Here is a 23704-nt window from a genome sequence, read left to right on the forward strand (position 1 = left end):
AACCCACAGAATATACAACATAAGGAGTGAATCCTAATGTAAACTGTGGACATTAGTTAGTAATAATGTATTAATTGTCTCATTAATTGTAACAAATGTACCACACTAACGCAAGATGTTAATAACAGGGGAAACTATTACTACAGCTTCATACATTACAGGGGTGGGCGCAGGAATGAGGGGGCATATGGGGAACTCTGTACTTTCCACTCAATTTTTCTGTAAACCTAAAACTGCTCCAAAAAAGTCTATTAAAAAAAACAGAAAGAAAAAAATTAAACATCTTAGCATTTATTATTAGTATAATTACTGCTTTTCAAATTATTATGCCATTTCCCCAATACAAATTGTACACACACTCCTTCTCTCCAAGGATTCCCCCTATGCTGCTTCAAACACCGGAAAGGCCTTTGAAATACGGTAGCACATGGTAGCATTATACTTTCCTGGCCTCTTAACATTAGGTATAACTATATAATTTGTATGGAGTTAAATGTGTCAATTTCCAGATATGATTTTAGAAGCCATTATATAATTTGCCATATTTCCTGCTACAGTGCCTTGGACCACAGATGTTGAAATAAAACTGCCATCAGCTTTGGTCCTCAAGTGACTATGATGTACAGAGTTGCTCTGTCAACCTGTATTGACATGTTACTTGTGTGAGAAATCAACTTGTGTTAGTTCACAGAAAATCTGGGATTTTTTTGTGTGTGCTGCTTAACCTAGCCTATCCTGACTTACATTCCTATCAAATCCAACCTAATTTTCATAATTCCATTCAGATGTCACATTATCCACAATCTTTTTGATTCTTGGATCTGAAAGCAATGTTTCTAGCCTTCTAATTCCCAGTAGTTTATCTGTACCTTCTAATGGCATTTAACACTTTAAATCTTGTATTAATACTTTAAATCCTATAATTATATCCATACATGCCTTATCTATCCTATAGAACATAATTTTTTAAGGGTCAGATTCATGTCTAATTATTTTAGTACATCTCAAGCACCTAGCAGAGTATGTGGCATACCTTTTGAATACTACACAGATTTCTTTCAGTAAAATGAGGTTCCTATTGCAGATTATATTGGTAGGTCCATCAAGACAAAGAAAATATCTGTATAAATAAAAGTTACTGTTTCTTATCAAATATTATGTTTCTTATCAAATGTTGTGTACAAAATATGAAATAGACATTTTCTTTCAGATTAGTTTTAAACTCTTAGACAACCCCAGTGTTCTTCATTCTGGAGGAGACAGTTTCCTTTTAATTTAAAACTATATCTCTATTCCAAGGAAATTTACTATAATCAATAGGTAGTTTTGGTAGGTACAGTCAGAAATTCTGACTGATCTAGACAGAAACAATTCTAAGAAAGGATATTATTTTAAACTTGCTGAATAGATATTCTCTTATGTCTCTTATTGTAGGTCTTTTCTGCATATTTGGGTCATGGCTGGCAGAAATTTATGTTTCAGACATCCATCTGTTGTTCACCAAACAGCCTTGGGCATCTAAGGCAAAAACTAGAAGCTGTACCACTTCCACTGCCATTCAGCGAAATGAAAGTTTAAAAAATAATTTCAATCACAACAAATAGGAAACAGGCTAGCAGTGAAGAACTACCAGGAGCAATTTTAAATCTACCTCGGAAAAAAATTACGTGCAACATTCAGGTTCCTTGTCTTCAAGGAATTATGAAAAATATCCTTCTGCCATAAGAGTTTGCAGTTGGTAAAAAGAGCCTAGACATAAAAAGATGAATAACAATACAAAGAAACATCTACCAAATGTCAAATGAACAGTCTAGCAAAATGCAAAAGAATTTTAGTGTAGTCCTACGGATTGCTGGGAAAACTAGGTTTTAAGCTGAACATTCAATTAAACAAACAAACAAGCATGACACCCTGATGATATCTGTAAAAGGGAGAGGAAAGGAAGGAGGGAGGCAGGGAGAGAGAGAGACAGAGGAAGACCTGTCTGGAATATTAGCATGGGTCCAGATTATAGATGGCCTTGAAAGTCAGGGATAAAACTGTGATGTCTGTCTTACAGTAGTGGACAATGAAGAGCTCCTTCTTTGAGTTTTCTAACCTGGAAGGACATGCAAAAAGTGACCTTGCAAAAAGGCTGATTTGGAAAACTCTGTAGGAGGGCTTAATGAGAATAGAAACTTAGATTCTGAAGAGAAAGATTTTGGAGATAAAGAACAAAAGTAAGTGACATTTTTTTTTTCTTCTGAGAAAAGAAACGAGATGGAGGTATTTTGAAAGTAACAAAGGTTGAAGTAGGAAAAGTAACAAGGACTATTTCTAAGGTTGGGAGGAGATAAGATAAGGGTATGGCCCCTTTTTTCTCAGTGAAGACAGTCATCTAGAAAAAACGAGGGTGCTGTAAATACAACTGAGACTTGAGGTATGTGGCAAAAATCTGAAGTAACTGCTCTAAGAAATCTGATCCAAGAGCTCATAAAAGACAGCAATGAGGCTTGGTTTAACTTAGGAGCCATAAAATTTGTAGTGAACCTAAGTCCATGAATTCCTCCAGTTATTTCTAGTCAGAAGGAAAAAAAAAATTGAGATGAAATAACACAGTGGATCCAGAGAAAGTTGAGGAATTATAATAGAGGGCTCTAATGTTTTTGAAAAGTATCCATTAAAATGCCAAATAATAGCTTAAAAAGGGGGAGGGAGGTAAAATCAGAAAGATGATGTCCTGGCGTCTTGAGGAAATAGTGGAAGGTATCTGAAAAAGTGGAAGAACTAAGAAAAAAGATGATGATCTGAGTCACGATGATTGGGTATATGACATTTTCACAGTAAAGGACTATTGGGTAGGTGACATTTACCTCTCATAAACAGTCTAAAATTTCATTTTTAAAAGATATACACTGATAAAATACTTCAGAAAATATTTTCTTCAAAGCCTCACACACACAAAGACTGGTCTGGTAATTCATCAAAGGAGAAAGAAGCCTGAAGAATGAGGAAAGGTGAGATTGGAGAGGATTTCTTTAACAGAGGTACTATAGAGGAAGTCCCTATATAAGAGAGTCTTTCTGAAAAGTGTTCAAAGTTTTTGTCCCCTAGAAGTTTCAGGGACACTGAGACTGGTTGGAGAGGCTTCTGAAGAGTACTCAGAGAACTTGTCCTCTAGGAGTTTTGAGGGACATAGAGTTGAGCTGGTGATGCATCTATATAGTTGAGCAGCAAAGATGCAGGGGGAATGACTGCACTTCTAAGCTTACAGGGCAAGGGGTTGCATGTGCTTACCTTAAGACCAATGAGAAAGACACGTGAAAGAGAGCAAGACTCTATTGTCTAGAAAGGGATCTGGGCCAAAGAGGACAGCCTAGTGGGAGTGGGGTGATGCCAATCAGAGAGGAGCCAAAAGGGACTTACGTTCAGAAAATGAGTTACAGGTAACCCACAATAGAACACATCTCTCACTTCAAGGGAACAGCAGGTAGGAAAGCCCTAGCAATGAGAAATCACTAAAAACCCACAGAAGGAAGCAGGGACAAGAGTCAAACTCCAGTATGCGCCCCTTCCAAACTATAGATTTCCCAGTTTGAAGCAGATCTGAGGTGGTGAGAGGAGAAGCTTTAAACTGGTTGAGAGACTGAAACCTTGATATTAAATTGGACTAGATTTTTGATATTGAAAAAGAAGACTATTAATACCTCAGAAGACTGGAAAACCCATGAGTCACTCGAAAAAAGAAAATCTATCAGAGCTTGTTTAAAGGCACAGGGATGAAAGAATTAAGTTGCTTTCTTTGTGCATCTTGTCTTGAATTCAGGAAAAAAATTTACTTAGATCGGAATAAAAAAGGAAAATCAGTCTTTTTAAAATAGTAGTCTGGGACTTCCCTGGTGGTCCAGCGGTTAAGACTCCATGCTCCCAATGCAGGGGGCCCAGGTTAGATCCCTGGTCAGGGAAGTAGATCTGGCATGTGGTCTCTTCCACAATTAAGAGCCCGCATGCCACAACTAAAAGATCCCGTGTGCCGCGACTAAGGATCTTGCGTGCCACAACTAAGGATCTGTGTCCGTGTGCAACTAAGACCCGGCACAGTCAAATAAATAAATAAATAAAGCTTATTAAAAAAACAGTAATTTGGATAGTCCTTAAAGCATTTAATATAGAGAACAGATAAGACCATTTCTATTGTCTCCTTTTATTTAAATTAATTTTGTTTAAAGGTGTAGGTTTCAGACTACAGGATTTTTTTTTCCCCTCAAATTGCCATGGTGAGTTTTAAAAAAAGGCAACTAATTGTATTTGGCCCTATTAGGAAGGTTCCTATCTTAGGGAAGCTTTTTACTGATGAAGGAACACAAATACACTTGATAAATATACAGAATGTCATGTTTCCAAATGCTGTTTTCATTAAGTCTGGGAAAAATGAGGAGGGGAGAAAGAGTAGGAAAGGAGAAAATTTGGGGATTTGGGAACAGCTAAATCATGAAGAAAGTTTACCTCACAGAAAAAATTAGATTCATGAGCAGTAGAACTCAAAAAGAAGCACTCAAAAAGAAATGGAGGATAAGATGGTACTTAATATAGTATTTATGCTGTAAACAGGTTAAAGCTTCCACATTGTCATTAAATGTCACAGGGAAAGGGTAGGAAAATGTCTAAATTATATACCACTTTGCTTTCTTTAAAGGAAAAAAGAAAGTTTTCTAAAAATATTTACTTCATTCACAATCCTAAGATGACATGAAGTGGGGAAAAATTGATTAATGATAACTAAACTAATGACTGGATGCTGGAATAAAGTTTGAATTGAGTTATTAATGATTTTTTGTTGGTGTGTGTATGTTGAAACCACTGCATTAAAATAAGAAAATAATGCTGAAACATCCCATGTTCATGACTTGCTTTAGACTATATATCTATACTTTGGATCTGGTTCACAAATATCTGCTAATCTACATTTAAAAAACTGATTTTAGAAACAGAATTTACAGAATACCATCTGTCTTTAGAAGCTGAGAAAATAGTCCAGTCCCTCAGGAACACAAAAGTGAACTGATAAAATGCTTTGATGAAGTTTGAAGTTTTCAAAGTGATTCTTAAAAAATTTAACCTCTATAAGCATACTTTAAAGAGGTTTCACACCAGCGAAGCAGATAATCATTTGTAGCCATTACTGAAGGTACATTTAACAAAAAACCAACTTAACTTCAATGACGATATAACACTACAACATAAACCTTTAAGAAACCTTCAGAGAAAACATTAAAATAGATTGCATCTTAGGTGACCAGAGTTTAAATTTAGCATATGGATATGGTCCAGAGGAAAAAAGAGAACAATATATTAAATCTAGCTAAAATAGTTTGTAGAAGTCTGAAATCACAAAAGAACGTAGATGGCTGAGCTAGGTCACAGGTGGAAATACGGTGGAATAAAAACAGTTACATATATGGATCTTTATCTGTCAAGGAGGAGGGAAACATTTTTTAACTTTTTTATAGGTGAGGAAATAATTTCATACTCTTTGGTATGAAAAGAACTAACCCAAATGAATCTAAAACTGCATGATAATTAGTATTTGATCCATTGACAGACAAGGTATTATTTTTGAATAAGAGGATTTTTTACTGCAAAATAATGCTAATACTGAAAAAAAATATACAAAATCTTCCCGTTTATACATAAAATGGCTAACACTGCACAAATCAGAATATTCTTAAACTATCTTTGCAAAGAGGTTGAATATGGTTGGTTTTAGTTTCTTCTTACAGTACAGGTTTTCAAAGCTTCACAACTCATGACAAACATTAGACGGTAATATTTGACTCAGCTAAAATACAATGCTTAATACCTAATTTAAAAAAAAATTCACTTCTAGATCCCTTTCCCTCACCTCCCTCCAAGTGCAACAGATTAGATTCTGCTGGGTCCACATAAATCATCTATGTTGTCAAGCAGCAGCTCCCTAAGCAAAGACACATACTTCACTGAATTTTATAAAGAAAGGGCCTTGAGGAGTTATAGTCTATCTTTTAATATCTTACAGTAGTACCATCCTTAATCGATTCATTTAAGAATTACCTCCAGGATTTAGTCTCCTATTCATTAAAAAGACCAAAATAGATCGCACTTAACAATAAAAGTATTTTTCTTTTTCCTATTACTAGTAGTGTTTATTTATAATAGAAAAATTATCTGAGTTTCTACATGATGAAAATCTAAAATGGCTTCAGGACAAAATCTAATTTGAGAAGCTCTTGCAACAAGGAATAGAGAATTCCTATTTCAATATATGAAAAGTTTCTAAAATACAGGCTCTTGAATCAGGCAGATATGGGTTTGAATCACTGTTGTACCACTTAGTAGCTGTGTAATGTTGAACTTCTTTGAACCTCATTTTTTTTAATCCACAGAGAAGAGATGAAAAACAGTAACTAACATAAAGACTATGGTGAGGATTAAATGAGTATACATTTTAAGTGCTTAGATAATGCTAGGCACATAGAGGTACTCAATAAATGTTAACTACTAATATTATTACTAGTAGTGAGGCAGGAGACAGATGGGCCCCAGTCTGAACAGCTGGAGTTTCTCCCCTGTGGACAGATACTCCAAAACAGCAGGAGCGAGAGAAGAGCTGAGCCCTGCCCAGATAACAGATAAAAGACCACATATTCCTCATTCTTGAAGTCAAGGAGACCTTCCCAACTATTCATGCACAGAAAGGCTCCTCAAAGGTCTAAAGGGGGCGTCACCTCATAGTAAGTGATGTCAGGTTACCCACAGACCTCTTCACTGGAATCCATCTTGGCTAAGAGATGCGCATGCACACATGGGAGGTTCCTGACATATACCAAATACGGACTCAGAACCAGGCAAATCAAGATGACTGGCCAAAGGAAACCCAGAAGAAATGCCCCATAACAGTGATTCAAACTACCATGAGGGTGCAACTCACTCCCTCTGAGCCCACCCATGTGTCTATCCACAGGTACCCTTTTTCCTCCTAATAAACACTTTACTTGCTTCACTACTTTCCAACTCTATGTGGAAATTCATTTCTACACAGCTGATGCGCCAGGGCCTGGTCCCTGGCCACTGGTCTAGTGGCTAGGATTCAGCGCTCTCACTGCTGTGGCTTGACTTCAATCTCTGTCTGGGAACGAAAATCCTGCTTCAAGCCGCTGCTGCACGCCAAGGCCAACTGAGATCAGTAGGGCACTTTCTTATTTTTAAAATGTTCATTTTTTTGACCCAGAAATTACACTGAGAGTATATCTGAGCAAAAGAATATTGTATAGTACTTAAAAAATCTCATTAGAAAAGAGTATTTAACACTATAGAAAACTGTCATATAATGCAATTATATGAAAAAAAGTATGTAACAGAATGTATAATATAATTGCCATTTTTAGAGAGGAGGTTGAGATAGAATATACCACTAAAATATGAGCAGAAATACAAATACATTTAGGTGCTATAATTGCAGGTAATTTTAATTTTTTTTGTTTTTACAGTACGCAGGCCTCTCACTGCTGCAGCCTCTCCCGCCGCGGAGCACAGGCTCCGGACACACAGGCCCAGCGGCCATGGCTCACGGGCCCAGCCGCTCCGCGGCATGTGGGATCCTCCCAGACCGGGGCACGAACCCGCGTCCCCTGCATCGGCAGGCAGACCCCCAACCACTGCACCACCAGGGAAGCCCTTAAATATTTTTATCTTTTTAAAATTTTCCAAATATTCTACAATAACCATGTATTCCATTTCTAAGAAATTAAAAAAACACACACGTAATTTTTTTCTGACTTCAAATTTCTCCAGAAAGGTAGAGTCAGAAGAAAGAAAAAAGGAGAAAAAAAGAGTAAGAAGCATTTTTTAAAGCAATATTTTATATAAAGGATATTAGTTTTATTACACTAAAAATTTGCTATTCTGAATTATTACTCTCTAGCTTTAAACAAAACTCAAATAGAGTCTGACACCTCAGTTATATCAATTTAATCATATCTCCACACTAATATCTCCCTTGGAGATCATGTTGTAATGTATTTTCCTAGTTAAGCAAATACTATTTAAGCTTTATAATAAAAGGAGACTAATAGACAGTGGAAATGGCCAACTAAAACTTATTAGTAAATTTATCACTACATTATGTCTTAATTATTAGACTAAAGGATAATATTTTAAAAGGCAGAAAGTCTCTCTCTTGATGAACATGAACTCAGAGAAAGTAGATGGATCATTTAATCTTAAGTCCCAGGTTTTCCTGTAGCAAAACTGGTAGGGTAGTGAGCAGGTACGGGTGCTGTCACCTGCAGAGTGAGAAGAGACTGAAAACAGGCCAAAGAAGCTTATCAAAAAGACCAAAAAAAAAAAAAAGGTGTGCCAAGAAGGGAGAAAACCAGGAAGAGAACAGGTTCAATGAAGGCAAGGAAGGAGTTTATAAGAAGGAAGATGTTACCAACAGTATCAACAGCCACACAGAAGTAGAAAAAAGATGAAGCTGAGTAACTGAAGAAGATTGATGGGGACAAACTGAATCTATAGCTCAGAGAAGATCCTTGAGCTGTTGCTGGGCAATTCCAGAACTTGGAAAGAAGAAAGGGAATATAGGATATCAGCAATCCAGAAATGCTACGGTACTGAACCTGAATCAGATGTCATCAACCTATCTTGAACCTGCCTGTGGGGTTGAAAGAAAGTTCTATTAGAGAAGAGTAAAGTCTGAGAGTGAATGATATCCTGTAGTTACAATAAGTGAATACTTCAGTTAGAGACAAAACTATATGTAAGGAATTTAACAGAGATGAGGGTCACAGAAGTGGTTCTTTAATGTTAATAAGCATAATTGTCACCTGTGGTGCTTATAATAATGCTGATTCCTGGGTACCATTCCAGAGATACTGATTTAGCAGATCTTCATGGGCCTTCCAAGCTGCCTACTTAACAGAACTACTCTGGACGATCCTAGTGCAGGTGGTTTGTAGACTATACTTTGAGGAGAAATCACAGAAATCTGGGCTACGTAGATTGACAAGTGATGAAAATCTCAAACTATGATGTAAATCAGAAGATCAAAAAAATTTTTTTGATAAATAAAGCACAAGGAGAAATAAAGTGGTGTTCACCTAACCTAACTAATTAAAGTTAGTTACAGGTAGTTCATACGGTCCTGTCAAAATAAGAACTGAAGCTAATATAGAACAGGACTGGACTAAGATGGGGCTATGGGGCAGTGGGAGGATAGTGTGAACCACAGTCTTATAATCTGCTTTACTTAGCATTTTACCAGCAGAAAATATGTTAAGAACAGCATATTTGATATTCCCAGAAAGGGATATTCCACTTTTAAAGTAACAAACAAATAGAGAAATATATATGCTATGATTAAGGAAGTACATTATTAATGGTTTCTTCCACTGGGAATCAAGGGAGCAGGTGGCAGAGAGAGAGAGGTATGGGGTGTAAAGATAGGGTTCTAAAGAATTTACATGTATAAATCACTGCCCTTTAACTCTTACATATAAAGCACATATTGAGATTCTACATTTTTAAAAGAAAGACATTAGTAGCACCTGAGAATGAGTACAAATTTCCTTATTTACTTAAGAATGAGGATTTCTCTTGGCACAAATGCTTGTAAGACATACTGAAGGCACATAATTACTTTATGGCATTCTAAATGTATTTACACAGTATGCCCTAAGAGCAAATTACCTTAATTTCCAGATTCCACAGGAATGTAAAAGTGCTAGCCCGTAACTTCCCACATTTCCATCCTTAAAAGTATTCAAACATTTATACAATAAAAGGATGTGTTGCTTATATATATGCCTATTCTCTAAAAGCTATTTGTTAGGCTTGATGAATCTTCTGTTATCAAAAACTGTATACACGTTGACAAAGTGAATTCATAAGTTATCTCAAAGCTGTCTTTCGTGGTTCACTACTTTTAAATTTTATTAACTTTTTATTTTCATTTCAGTTTCAAGTTTATAGCTTTCATGACCTTGACACAGAAATAATACCTCTCCTGTCTATGGGAAATTTCTTTGATATTTCTTCACCTATTAAAATAATGTCTGCAGTTAAAAACAAGTTTCCTTCCCTACAAGGGAACTTTTGCCTGTATCAGTTATGTCTTTTCCTATTAGTCAATACTTGGTAGAGTCAGTGGTTTAAATATAATAGTAAACCTTTACTTTCTAAATATCATTCCTTCTACTTACAAAATAAACATGTTAGTATATGATGAGTGCGATTCACAGAGCACCATAATTCTATATTTAATGCGAAACAGTCATTGCCATCAATATAAAAAATACCAACTATTTGCTAATGTTATACAATAAATTTAGAAGAGACACCTTATAGAATAGTATATAATTTAAAGTGGAGAGCTACAAGTGCCTTAGTTTAAAAATAGATTAAATATAAAAATAGCTTTCAATGCCTCTTAAGCTCTAGCAAGAAATTAAAACAAATGGACCTTTTCGTGAATGAAAAAGTTAGACATGACCTTACTCTATTTGGTGTGAAACTCTGAAAGAGACAAGAAAGATTTTTACTTGGTATGTGTGAAGATAAAAAATAAAACACAGAAAACTGTTCTTCAGATTCCTTTTAAAAAACATTTTTTACATTTGAAAAATCAGAACATTATCACTGATTTTGAACTCTCCTCTCTGTGGCTAAAATTATTGCTTATTTATTTTTTTACTTTATTTATTAATTTTTAAATTTTTTTTGTCTGTGTTGTGTCTTCGTTGTTGCGCGTGGGCTTTCTCTAGTTGCGGTGAATGGGGGCTACTCTTTGTTGCACTGTGCAGGCTTCTCATTGTCATGGCAACTCTTGTTGCAGAGTACGGGCTCTAGGCGTGCAGGCTTCAGTAGCTGTGGCTCACTGGCTTAGTTGCTCTGCCGCCGCACGTGGGATCTTCCCAGGCCAGGGCTTGAACCCGTGTCCCCTGCATTGGCAGGCAGATTCTTAACCACTGCGCCACCAGGGAAGCCCAATGATTGTTTATTTTTAAGAATAAGAAGATGTGTCATTTACTGAGTGCCTCTATTATTCTAAATATTGCCATTAAACCTTTCACAGATGAGCAACCTGAAACTCACTGAAGTGAAGCAACTTGCTGAAAGTCACAAACATTGTAAATGGTTAATATCTGAACTCAGTTTGCTTCTTTTTCAAAGCTCATAAAGCTCTTTCCTCTGCATCACACTGCATACTTTGACTTTCTGTGCATTTTAAATTACTCAATATTCTTACTCAACAATGCCTCAGATTATAACTCCATAAATTTAATGGCAAATTTTTATGGAAAAAAGAAATATTATCACAAAGAAATAAACCACTTATAGATACACATCCTAATTTGAGAGATGTCAAAAAATGAGTGTCTTAAAATGTAACATAGCATAACACACTAACTCCTAATCTGTAGTTTCTTATTAACCTTGATAAGATTCTATCAGAAAATCAAGACCAGAATGCTTAAATATATTTGATTTCCGAACTCAATTTCATTAACTGAGTTCATACTTCTAATTTTCTTAGCTTAGATTTAAAGACGACTAAGTTTTAGCAAAAGGGTACTTCTTAAACCACAATACATAGGTCAGAAAGACAATTTTTTAAGAGATAAGTAATTCTACAAAATGATGAAATAGTAAAACTAAATGTTAAAATTAGAAGTAACTATCTAACTGTATCTACATCTAGAATACATGAACTCTCACTCTGTTTTTTGAAGCTAGGATTTAAGTCATTCCTATCATTCAGGTGTTACTTTCACAACTCTGGGAATGGGCTCACTTAATTCAACTAAGACCATCTCTGCAATGAACAATGTCTCTCACACTCACATTACATATGAATACTAAAAATAATATGTTTACATAAATAATATATCCTACATTCCTTCTTGGTATATTATATAACCCCAAATTAGTATGTCAAATGTTGGGTTAATAAGGTAGAAATATTCTTATTAACTTTTTAAAAGCTGTAATGAAATATCCTTCAGCTTAGCCATCAGATTTTTAGTAGGTAACTTTTTCTCCAAAATAAAAATAAAAAGATAAATTTTTTAAACCAAAGGATAGTATGAAGTTAGTGAGCTCTAAAAGGTAGTCCTATATATGGCACCCTACGGTACTTTGATTATTTATCTCAGTTATGATTCAGTTTCTCATCATATGGTATTCCACAGCATGGTTTACAGCACGCTATGCAAACACATCAAGCCCACATGCCATCCGAATTAGAAAATGGCTTGGTTTTCCCAGTTTGTAGAAAGTGTAACTTAAAAGATGATGTAGTCTTTCCATTTTTTTCAAAATATTAATACAGAAAACATCTGTATAATTTTAGAGGTTCTAATCATTTTCTTTCTCTATAAATATTCTGAGATATATAAAAATGGACATCATAAACACTAACGAATTTTATCTGGAGGAAAGAAATCCTGTTTTTGAAAAGATTCTTAAGGAATACCTGACCATGACTTATTGCAGTATACCAGTGTGCTTAATGTGTATTGCACAGTCCCCATGAAAATTACCCTAGGTTAAAGAACTAACAGATCAGTGTAGATTCCAATTCTGTTATAAAGAATAACCATAAACAATGTTTTGTTGAAAATTGCGACTTGGCGAAAATATTACCTAGAGACAGGGTTCAGAAACATGTCTAGGACAATCAAGTAAACAACTTTTTTGAGCAGGCAATAATGACAAATAAAAAGTTCAGTTCAGTACATAAACGTTCAATTTATACAAATAACACTTTGTTTTTTTTTTTTTAAAGCACAGTAGCATCTATAGTTAGTAGAATTGTTAATGGCTATTACTTTTTACTGAATTCACAAAACACTGTTACTAGTCTCAAAGTACAGCACTCTATTAGAAATTAAGACTTAAAAGACATTTATACAAACAATTTTTCCTGCCAGGAAAAGTGCTAGAGTAACCAGCAACAGCCAGACTTGGCCTAGGATAAGGTACAAGATCACCTGGAAGTGTTTGGGCTTTACACCTGTGGTGTAAAGCAAAGATGAAATCTAAAGTTTAAATATTTAACTATAGCCATCATCAAGGACAACCACACCATAGTTTTAATTCTCAGACTTTTCGTAAGTCTACAAACTACCAAAGATTTTCCTATGGGATTCTAATTTAGGATACTGTATAAACAACTTTCCTCCAGACTTTACATAACTGTATCAGTAAAAAGGCAAATCAAAAAACTCAGTAAAGCTTGATAAAACATATTGTTATAACCTCTAATGTCACACAAGTCCTAGAAGAATACTGAATTAAGACAGTTAAGTGGTATAAGTTATACCTGGAAATGACTTATCTGTCAACTATGCTAAATTTAGAAACTTAAAATCTAACCTAATGCCAGATAAAATCCCAGAGGTCAAATGAATAAAGTATTAAAAAGTCCTTTTTTATGGGTCAGTTATATGATTCAAATTTAAAAGAACTTTAAAGGATAATTCATTTTAATTTTATATTTTTTATAAATCTTCATAATACATAAAACTCAGACATTTAATTTCCAGTATCACCAGGTTCAATTAAATGTGCTTGTTTAATATTGTGGCAAGATACTCCTTGGAGAGATTGTTCTGTTCAGTTTTTAAAGAGGCAAAATTCTCAATGACTATTTTGCTTGATAGTATTTATATATGTCATTGGACACAAGCATTTCAGTTACAGAATTCTAGTTGCTCAATGCAAAAAAAATTGGAAAAATAGAACAAAAATTTTAAAAAAATCAGACTTCCCTACTCAGGGATTTCTAATACAAATGATTACCAAAAAGTACCACACTTGCCTGAGCTGGTATGTCATACATTTGTAGTGCCAGAAAATCTTCCATAAGAATTTAAATGAGATCTTCATGCATATGAAGTCAACTTATTACCACTCAAAAAGAGTACTATACTAGAAAGATCAAATAAGAGTGAACCAAATGGAGGTCTCCAAGCTAAGATAGCTCATCTTGTAGTATTCAGACAATGACCTGTCATGTACACCTTTTGGCTTTTCACAAAACAGAACGTGAACAGGGACGAAAAGCTAGAATCATAACTGGCACAGTCACTGTAAAGTATATGATGTGTATTTAAATTCTCAGTGGCACCTGTGAATATATATCACTTGGATGATGTCCTTTTAAAAGAAATATTTATAGTAATACCTGTTCATTTAACCACGCCAAAAGAAGTTATCTTCATTTGGGGTGTTTCAGTACACAGAAGGTGTTGAGCTCTATATCAAGTATACCCTAGAAAAAAGAGAATAGTGAACTGTGCCCTATATTAATACAGAAAAAGAGGGAGAGGGCTCAGATCAATAAAATTAGAAATAAGAAGTTACAACGGACAACAGAGAAAGATAAAGGATCACAAAAGACTACTACAAGCAACTATATGCTAATAAAATGGACAAATTCTTAGAAAGGTACAATCTCCCAAGACTGAACCAGGAAGAAATAGAAAATATGAACAGACCAATCACAAGTACTGAAATTGAAACTGGGATTAAAACCTCCCAACAAACAAAAGTCCAGGACCAGATGGCTTTACAGGCAAATTCTATCAAACATTTAGAGAAGAGTTAATGCCTATGCTTCTCAAACTACCAAAAAGTCTCAGAGGAAGGAACACTCCCAAACTAATTCTATGAGGCCACCACCACCGTGATACCAAAACCAGAAAAAGATACCACACACACACACAAAGAAAATTACAGGCCAATATCACTGATGAACGTAGATGCAAAAATCCTCAACAAAATACCAGCAAACCAAATCCAACAATACATTAAAAGGATCATACACCATAATCAAGTGGGATTTATCCCAGGGATGCAAGGATTTGTCAATGTCTGTAAATCAATCAGTGTGATATACCACATCAACAAATTTAAGAATAAAAACCACATGACCATCTCAATAAATGCAGAAAAATCTGACAAAATTCAACACTGATTTAGGATAAAAACTCTCCAGGAAGTGGGCATAGAGGAAACATACCTCAACGTAATAAAGGCCATATATGACAAACTACAGCTAACATCATACTCAACCGTGAAAAGCTGAAAGCATTTTCTCTAAGATCAGGAACAAGACAAGGATTTCCACTCTTGCCACTTTTATTCAACATAGTTTTGGAAGTCCTAGCTATGGCAATCAGAGAAGAAAAAGAAATAAAGGGAATCCAAATTGGAAAAGAAGAAGTAAAACTGTCACTGTTTGCAGATGACATGACACTATACATAGAAAATCATAAAGATGCTACCAGAAAACTACTAGAGCTCATCAATGAATTTGGTACAGTTGCAGGATACAAAATTAACACACAGAAATCTGTTGCATTTCTATACACTAACAACAAAAGATCAGAAAGAAATTAAAGAAACAATGCCATTTACAGTCACATCAAAAATAATAAAATACCTAGGAAGAAACCTACAAAAGGAAGCAAAAGTTCTGTACTCTGAAAACTATAAGACGCTGATGAAAGAAATCAAAGATGACACAAACAGATGGAAAGATATACTGTGTTCTTGGATTGGAAGAATCATTACTGCCAAAATGGCTATACTACCCAAGGCAATCTACAGATTCAGTGCAATCCCTATCAAATTACCAATGGCATTTTTCACAGAACTAGAACAAAAAATTTTTTACAATTTGTATGGAAACACAAAAGATCCCAAAGAGACAAGGCAATCTTCAGAAAGAAAAATGGAGCTAGTGGAATCTGGCTACCTGACTGCAGACTATACTACAAAGCTACAGTCATCAAAACAGTATGGTACTGGCACAAAAGCAGAAATATAGATCAATGGAACAGCATAGAAAGCCCAGAAGTAAACCCATGCACCTATGGTCAGTTAATCTAAGACAAAGGAGGCAAGACTATACAATGGAGAAAAAACAGCCTTTTCAGTAAGTGGTGCTGGGAAAACTGAAGAGATACATGTAAACAAATGAAATTATAATATTCTTTAATACCATACACAAAAATAAACTCCAAATGCATTAAAGACCTAAATGTAAGACCAGATGCTACAAAACTCTTAGAGGATAATGTAGGCAGACACTCTTTGACATAAATCGCAGCAATATCTTTTTTGATCTGTCTCTCCTAGAGTAAGGGACATAAAAATGAAAATAAACAAATAGAACCTAATCAAACTCAAATCTTTTGCACATCAAAGGAAACCATAAACAAAATAAAAAAAACCCACAGAATGGGAGAAAATATTTGCAAACAATGAGACTGACAAGGGATTAATCTCCAAAATTTACAAATAGTTCATGCAGTTGAATATCAAAAAAACAACAACCCAATCGAAATAACAGGCAGAATATGTAAATAGACAGTTCTCCAAGAAAACATACACATGGCCACTAGGCACATGAAAAGATGCTCAACATCACTAATTATTAGAGAAATGCACATCAAAAGTACAATGAGGTACCACCACACACCAGTCAGTATGGCCATCATTAAAAAGTCTACAAATAACAGGGACTTCCCTGGTGGCAAAGTGGTTAAGAATCACCTGTCAATGCAAGGGACACGGGTTCAAGCCTTGGTCTGGGAAGATCTCACATGCCACGGAGCAACTAAGCCCATGTGCCACAACTACTGAGGCTGCACTCTAGAGCCCATGAGCCACAACTACTTAAGCCCGCACGCCTACAGCCCATGCTCCGCAACAAGAGAAGCCACTGCAATGAGAAGCCTGCTCACTGCAACGAAGAGTAGCCCCCACCTGCCACAGCTAGAGAAAGCCCACATACAGAAACGAAGACCCAATGCAGCCAAAAACAAATAAATACATACATTTATTTTAAAAAAGTCTACAAATAACGAATGCTGGAGTAGGTGTGGAGAAAAGGGAACCCTCCTACACTGTTGGTGGGAATGTAAATTGGTACAACCTCTATGGAAAACAGTACGGAGGTTCCTCAGAAAACTAAAAATAGAATTACCATATGATCCAGAAATCTCACTCCTGGGCATATATCCAGACAAAACTATAATTCAAAAAGATATACGCACCCCAATGTTCATTGCTGCACTATTTATGATAGCCAAGAAATGGAAGCAACCTAAATGTCCATTGACAGAGGAATGGATAAAGAAGATGTGGTGCATATACACAATGGAATATTACTAAGCCATTAAAAAGAATGAAATAATGCCATTTGCAGCAACATGGATGGACCTGGAGATTATCGTATTAAGTGAAGTAAGTCAGACAGAGAAAGACAAATATCATATGATATCACTTATATGCAAAATCTAAAAAAAAATGATACAAACTTATTTACAAAATAGAAACAGACTCAGAGAATGGACTTATGGTTACCGGGGGGAAGGGCTGGGGGAAGGTATAGTTAGGGACTTTGGGATTGACATGTACACACTGCTGTATTTAAAATAGGCAACCAACAAGGACCTACTGTATAGCACAGGGAACTCTGCTCAATACTCTAATAACCTAAATGGGCAAAGAATTTTTAAAAGAATAAATACATGTATATGAATAACTAAATTACTTTACCCTACACCTGAAACTAACACAACATTGTTTATCAACTCTACTCCAAAATAAAATAAAAATTTAAAACAAAATAATATTAAGTCTATATCTTATATTTAAGTATACAACATAATTTTAAAGTATCAGTTTGTTGAAATTTGCCTTGGGTTATATGCCTTGTGCATATTTGTTTTAAAATTGCAAAAACATTCATTTTTAGCTTAAAAACTTTTTAATAACTGAACAATTTTTAAAATACATAAAACAATGGTTCTTATTCCTAACTGCTCATTAAAATAATTTTAGAAGCTTGTAAAAAATAAAAATGTCTGTCTTCAATCCCTCTCTCTCCCCTCCTTCCTGAACAATTCAATCTAAAAGCCTTCAGGTTATGGCAAGCAAAGAAGGTGTCCATGCAGCAGGGGAATGGAGGGTGATAGGAGATTAGTTTTACGTCAGGGGATTAATCTTCTAATATATATCAAGGATAATGGGAGCCAGTTTTCAGTGAGGGAGTTATAAATATGAAAAGGGAAAAAACCAGAATGGTTTCCAATATCTATGAAGACAAAGAAAAGTAAATGTGTATGTCTATGAATGTACATACATACATCTAGTCCTTGGCTATGTCTACTGAGAAGACCTAAGAGAAGCAACATCCCAGTAACAATGAGCACATCTAGTACCATGATCTTAGTTTCTAAATACCATTTTCCACTAAAAGGGAAGCAGAGCTCCTTGGAGAAATCACTGGTTCCAGGAGTAGGGGAAGGGAAAGACCAAGTTGAGCCTAGAACACCTTTAGTAAGGAAGCACTCAAATATTTCTGGGATCCATATAAAAAGAACACAGAAGCCAGCCTGAAGTGGCTCTCATTAGCCAAATTTGAGACAATTCAAACATCAAAATAAATAATGATAATAACCAATATAAACCACTGAAAACAGAAAATGAAAGTCTGATAAGGAATAGGATATTTACACAGTCTCAAGGTTCTTCCCTACAAATTACTTATTAATTAGAAAGGGGAAGAGAATGGAGAAGACTTGCAGAGAACTCCTCAGTCAAGTGATTAAAGTTAACATCACCATTTATGGTTCATATTGAAATCATGTGTCACCTGATAGAATGCATACTGCATCACATCTGTGGTATTTTTATCAGAGATGCATAAAATAAATCTAACCACAAGAGAAGATCATAAAAATGCAAAGTAAAAGACATTCTACAAAATAAGTGCCCTGTAATCTTCAAAAGTGGCAATGAAATGACAGTCAAGGAAAGACTAAGGGACTTTCCAGATTAAAGACTGAAGAAACATAAAAATTAAATGCAATGAATGATTCTGTATTGGATCATTTTGCTATTAAGGACGTTACTGGGACAAATAGCAAACCTTGAATGAGGTCTGAGGATTAGACGGTAATAGTGTATCAATGTTAATTTCCTGATTTTGTCAGTTATATTCTGGATATGTAGGAGGATGAGAAAACACTGACAAATGTAAAGCAGTGGTGTGTCAAAAAGACTTTCAGGAAGATTACTCTAGTAGCAGTGTGGGACTGTGATCTCCAAACACTGTTGTTTATGTACCCCAATACTAAAACATTTTAAATACATACCTTAATAAGTATATATGTGTGAAGTTATATACCTATTCTACAGCAGTAACCTGTTACATTAGAAAACACACTCAGACACAGAAATTAAAATGGGATGCTATATAGAATTAATTTAATTAGTCATTTGTCTATCTCCTGAGGTACAAACACTTCATTTTGAAGGAACCTAGTGAAGAGTCTGGTAGACTTATTTAGATAGCCTCTAAAATAGGAGGAACTGGTAGAATGAGGAAAAGGTGAGGCACCGAATCAAGGCAGTTAACAGTGGAGAAAAGGAGCAAAGAGTAAACCGGAGAAATATTTAAGCAAGAACACTTTTACAGGACTCAGCAAGTGATTTTCTATTTGGGACAGGATGAAGAAGACTTGAAGATGATTCCAGGTATTTGGCTTAGGAGAATGGATGAAAGTAAAGATGAAAGAAAATATAAAAGATGGGTGAGGTGGAGGAGAAAGAATAAAATACATTGCTTTTCCAGGCATATAGCATTCATTTGTAACAGTATTTTCACAACACAGTAAAGAGCAAGAGAAAAAAACCTAATGCATGGTGATCAGTAGCAATGAACTAGCCCCACTGAATAAAAACATAGCACACTGTCTTGGATAGCTGCTACCTTAGTCAAGTATCTTTGAAGCATAGCCTATGGGAGAAAGTATATTTTGTGCATGTGTTTGTATGTTTGTAGATTTGTGTCTCTGTGTGTGTTACATGTAACGTATATATCTGAATCCATGTAGCTGGTCATTTTTCATGAAACCTAAAGTGACTACCTAGGTTTATGAAGGATTGATAATGCAGAGAAAGTCTTATCATGCCATACTTTGTGGGTCTGGGTAGAATAAAAGTCATTCTATATACAAATATTGAATCATTATGTTGTATATCTGAAACATAATAAGTCAATTATATCTCAATTAAAATATCATTCTACTGTTAGCTAAACTGTTATGAAATATCATTAATTTATCATTAATTGTATATTATTAATTTAATATAGTATATTTTATCTTTCATGAGCTAAAGCTTAATATGGATTGAGATATGATGAATCTTGTTAGACTTTTGTGGAATTTCTATACTTTCTATAATTAAAAGCAATAGGCAGGATTAGCGACAGAAGATTTTTGCTCTCATAAAGGTCACAGCAAAAAAACCCATTACTTGAAAGACAAAGTCATATATCAATACATTATGCTGCTCAGAGTATACATGGCAATATTTTAGAGTTTCCCCTGGTATGCAAAATTTGGAGACAATGTCAACAGTTAAATAATATTTAAAGTGCAATGCATTTTCAAGTACATTTTCAACTACACACCCATACCATATATAATCTAAAATTCTAAGCAAAATAAATAATTTATTACTTGGGAGTCAAACTTTTATAATAAAAGTTAAGACTTCTTGGACTTAATCCTGACTACCATAAAGAAAGAAGGTTGGATATATATTTTATGGCTATAACAATTTTATATTCACTTTTCCCCACCTAAGTTTATTGGCAACTGATTCCTTTCTCCTGGAAATAACTACTTCTACCTTAGCTTTTCATACTATTAAAATAAATGAACATGGCATATATACTTAGTATTACCTAAAAAATACCATTCCACCAAAGCAAATAGAGCAGAATGAAGGACAAGCAAAATATATTAACTTTTATTGTGGATTTCTTTTAGGCCCCCAAATGATACTAATTTTCTTGACTCAGGTATGAATAATATACTGCTTTCTGAATTTAAAAGCTTCTGCAGGAATTTACTGAATTATAAAGCATGACATTATCTATCAATGTTTTCTTCTTGGGACCCAATACTAGCAAACACCTTACAAGAGAAAATGTAAACAGAAATTTACTTGTCAGGAATAAAGTTTTCAAAGTGAGCAAAACAGAGTTGATGTAACACAAGTATTCAAGGGAATGAATTAATTTTCCTTAACTTTCAGCTTAACTATTATATTAAGCTTAATTTTTCATTAGAAAAAGAAGTATGTAATATTCATCTTGATATGATAAAAATACAAATCCATTTCACTGCTGTAATCCTTACAATAAACTGCTGTGACATTTGTCAGTTAGATACCATATTTGGATATTTTAAAAGTCTTGGCTGTTTATATCTGGGATTCATTCAATCACAAGTCAGAGTACAATGCAACTTTTCTAACAATGTGCCTTCCTAATGGATTTCCATTCTGAGTCCAAAGATCTTATTCTCTGGTAGACAGGGAAAAGCAAAATACAAGAACATCTCAATGGCTACTGGCATGCACCTACTGCACTTACAAAATATTCATTTTGTATATTCCCAACATATGTGAAATGTCCTCTTGCATTTTCAATGTTCATTAACAAAATTACTATATAACTTAACAAAGGCACTCTGCAGTTAATACAATGCTCCATATTTACAGTAGTATAAAACCTTTTCAAAAGAATGTACACAAAAAGGCTTATTTATAAATGCAATAAATCTTTTTTTCAAAAATTGCTTTCCTAATTGCTTTCTGAGGGTAGAAGAAAACTCCAAACAAAAAACACACTTAGAAAAATTATATTATACCATAAAGAGTCCCATAAGACAACTATTTAAAATCTATAGTACACCATTATTTTTTTCTCATTTAAATACAATTTCTGGAAAACATTTTTTAATTATGTAATAAAAGTTTTTGATATTAAATACGCTCCCTCTTAAATCTCCCTCTTAAATCTCCCTCTTAAATAATTCTTGATATTGTATAGTTTAAAACCTTGAGCAAAAATGCTTGATTATTAAATAAAATGCATAAGATTCTATATTAATAATCATTATACAGATTTGTAAAATTTTTAATAAATTTGGTTATTTAAAAAACCCTTTAAATAGCTTTTTTTTTCCTATAGCCAAATGCTTTTCTGCAGTTTTTAATAAATAAACTTTACAGATGGCTTCTGTGGTAAGCTGGAATAAATCATTTTAACTGATAAAAAGAGTATTTTTGATTCCATGATCAGACAGGAATTCAGTATCAATTTTAATTCACTCTAGGAAAAACAAATGCACTTAAGTGGCATTTAGGAGAGATGGCTTGAGGTCCACATTACAACAGACAGTTAACTTCTGTTGTCTATTTAAAGAAGAATAATTTGATTAACCCACAGGTGACCATATTGTCTTAGTTCGAATATATTTAATATTTCTGTCAAATAAGTCAAAGCATCAGGGGTCCAGCTATTTACTCACACACTTTAAAAAAGCATATAATAATCTTAAAATGTCAATCGTCACAATTTAAGGTTATAAGATTGATATTCAAAAGATTTCAATAGTTTATTATTGGAGATAAACTACGAAACAACCTTATTAGATATTTCATCCTTTCTACTTATCTAAAATAATTACCAGAAAAAAATTTTATGATATAAAAACTAGTTTTCTCAAAGAGCAAACCTTATAGAACATTCACAATATACCTACTATATCTTAAGATGAGTCATCTGTAAAATTAAATTGGATTTTTTTTTTTTTTTTTTTTGCCATACGCGGGCCTCTCACTGTTGTGGCCTCTCCCGTTGCAGAGCACAGGCTCGGGACGCGCAGGCTCAGCGGCCATGGCTCACAGGCCCAGCCGCTCCACGGCATGTGGGATCCTCCCGGACCGGGGCACGAACCCCTGTCCCCTGCATCGGCAGGCGGACTCCCAACCACTGCGCCACCAGGGAAGCCCCTAAATTGGATTTTATTGGTTATTCCCTAGGGGTGGTAAATTAGCAGAGGGTGACTGGCTACTAGAGAACTATTTAACATGCTACAGTAATATAGAGAATACACGAAACAGCTAAAATATTTCATAGAGAAAATTTATATAAGTCAGTAGAGCTCTTTACTCCTTAATTTAAGGGCAATAAAATCATCAAGGCAATATATTCTTAAAGTGCATAGAGTAAATTGTTGGTCCTTCATATTCCAATTCTCCTTAAAGTTAGGAAGCCATTGGTGAGATACAGAAAAGCTATCAAAATAAAGGGAAACAACACTTTTTCTTATAAGTTTCTCCCCTTACCTTAGAAGATGAAGAATCACACTCCTGACATATCCATCCATAGCCTGTTTGTTTAGGAGACTTTTTCAAAGGAGGATCCAAACAACCAAAATGGTAGCACAGTCTACATTCATCACACCTGCAGGGTAAACAGATTTATACTATATTTAAATAATATTAAAAAACACTTTTTTTCAGAGAAAAACAGCAAACTACTGTATATTTCAACTGTAACACTGTTAATTCTATCCTTAACTGACAAGATTATTAAATTAATGTTTATGAAAAAGACAATCTAAACCTGAAATAAATGCTTTAGGAAAAACAAAATACCAAAATAAAATAAACAAAACAAATATCATTCAGAACATTTTGATAGTAGAAATGTTAACAGCATAGGAATAAATTTATGTGTATAACCCTATGTGTTCAAAACTAACAAACATTAACATTTTCAATTTTGAACTTCAATAATAATCACTTGCCC

The 23704-nt window shown here is 34.5% G+C and overlaps 1 protein-coding gene across 18 annotated transcripts in view; it reads right to left on the reverse strand.

Annotated features, from left to right (window-relative positions):
- PHF14 (PHD finger protein 14) overlaps positions 1–23704 on the reverse strand; it is a 200140-nt gene that overhangs the window by 47347 nt on the left and 129089 nt on the right. For 12 of the 18 annotated variants that reach the window (XM_073809676.1, XM_073809677.1, XM_033863033.2 and 9 more), the window contains one exon: positions 23239–23356. The exons of 1 other annotated variant lie outside the window; for it this stretch is intronic. In XM_073809676.1, the coding sequence (XP_073665777.1) occupies positions 23239–23356 (118 nt within the window). Of the gene's footprint in view, positions 1–23238; positions 23357–23704 lie in introns of those variants that run through there. 5 more of the 18 variants (XR_012333948.1, XR_012333945.1, XR_012333950.1 and 2 more) reach the window with 3 other exon arrangements.

The sequence above is a fragment of the Tursiops truncatus genome, chromosome 9, assembly GCF_011762595.2.
Source record: "Tursiops truncatus isolate mTurTru1 chromosome 9, mTurTru1.mat.Y, whole genome shotgun sequence".
NCBI classification, from domain to species: Eukaryota; Metazoa; Chordata; class Mammalia; order Artiodactyla; family Delphinidae; genus Tursiops; species Tursiops truncatus.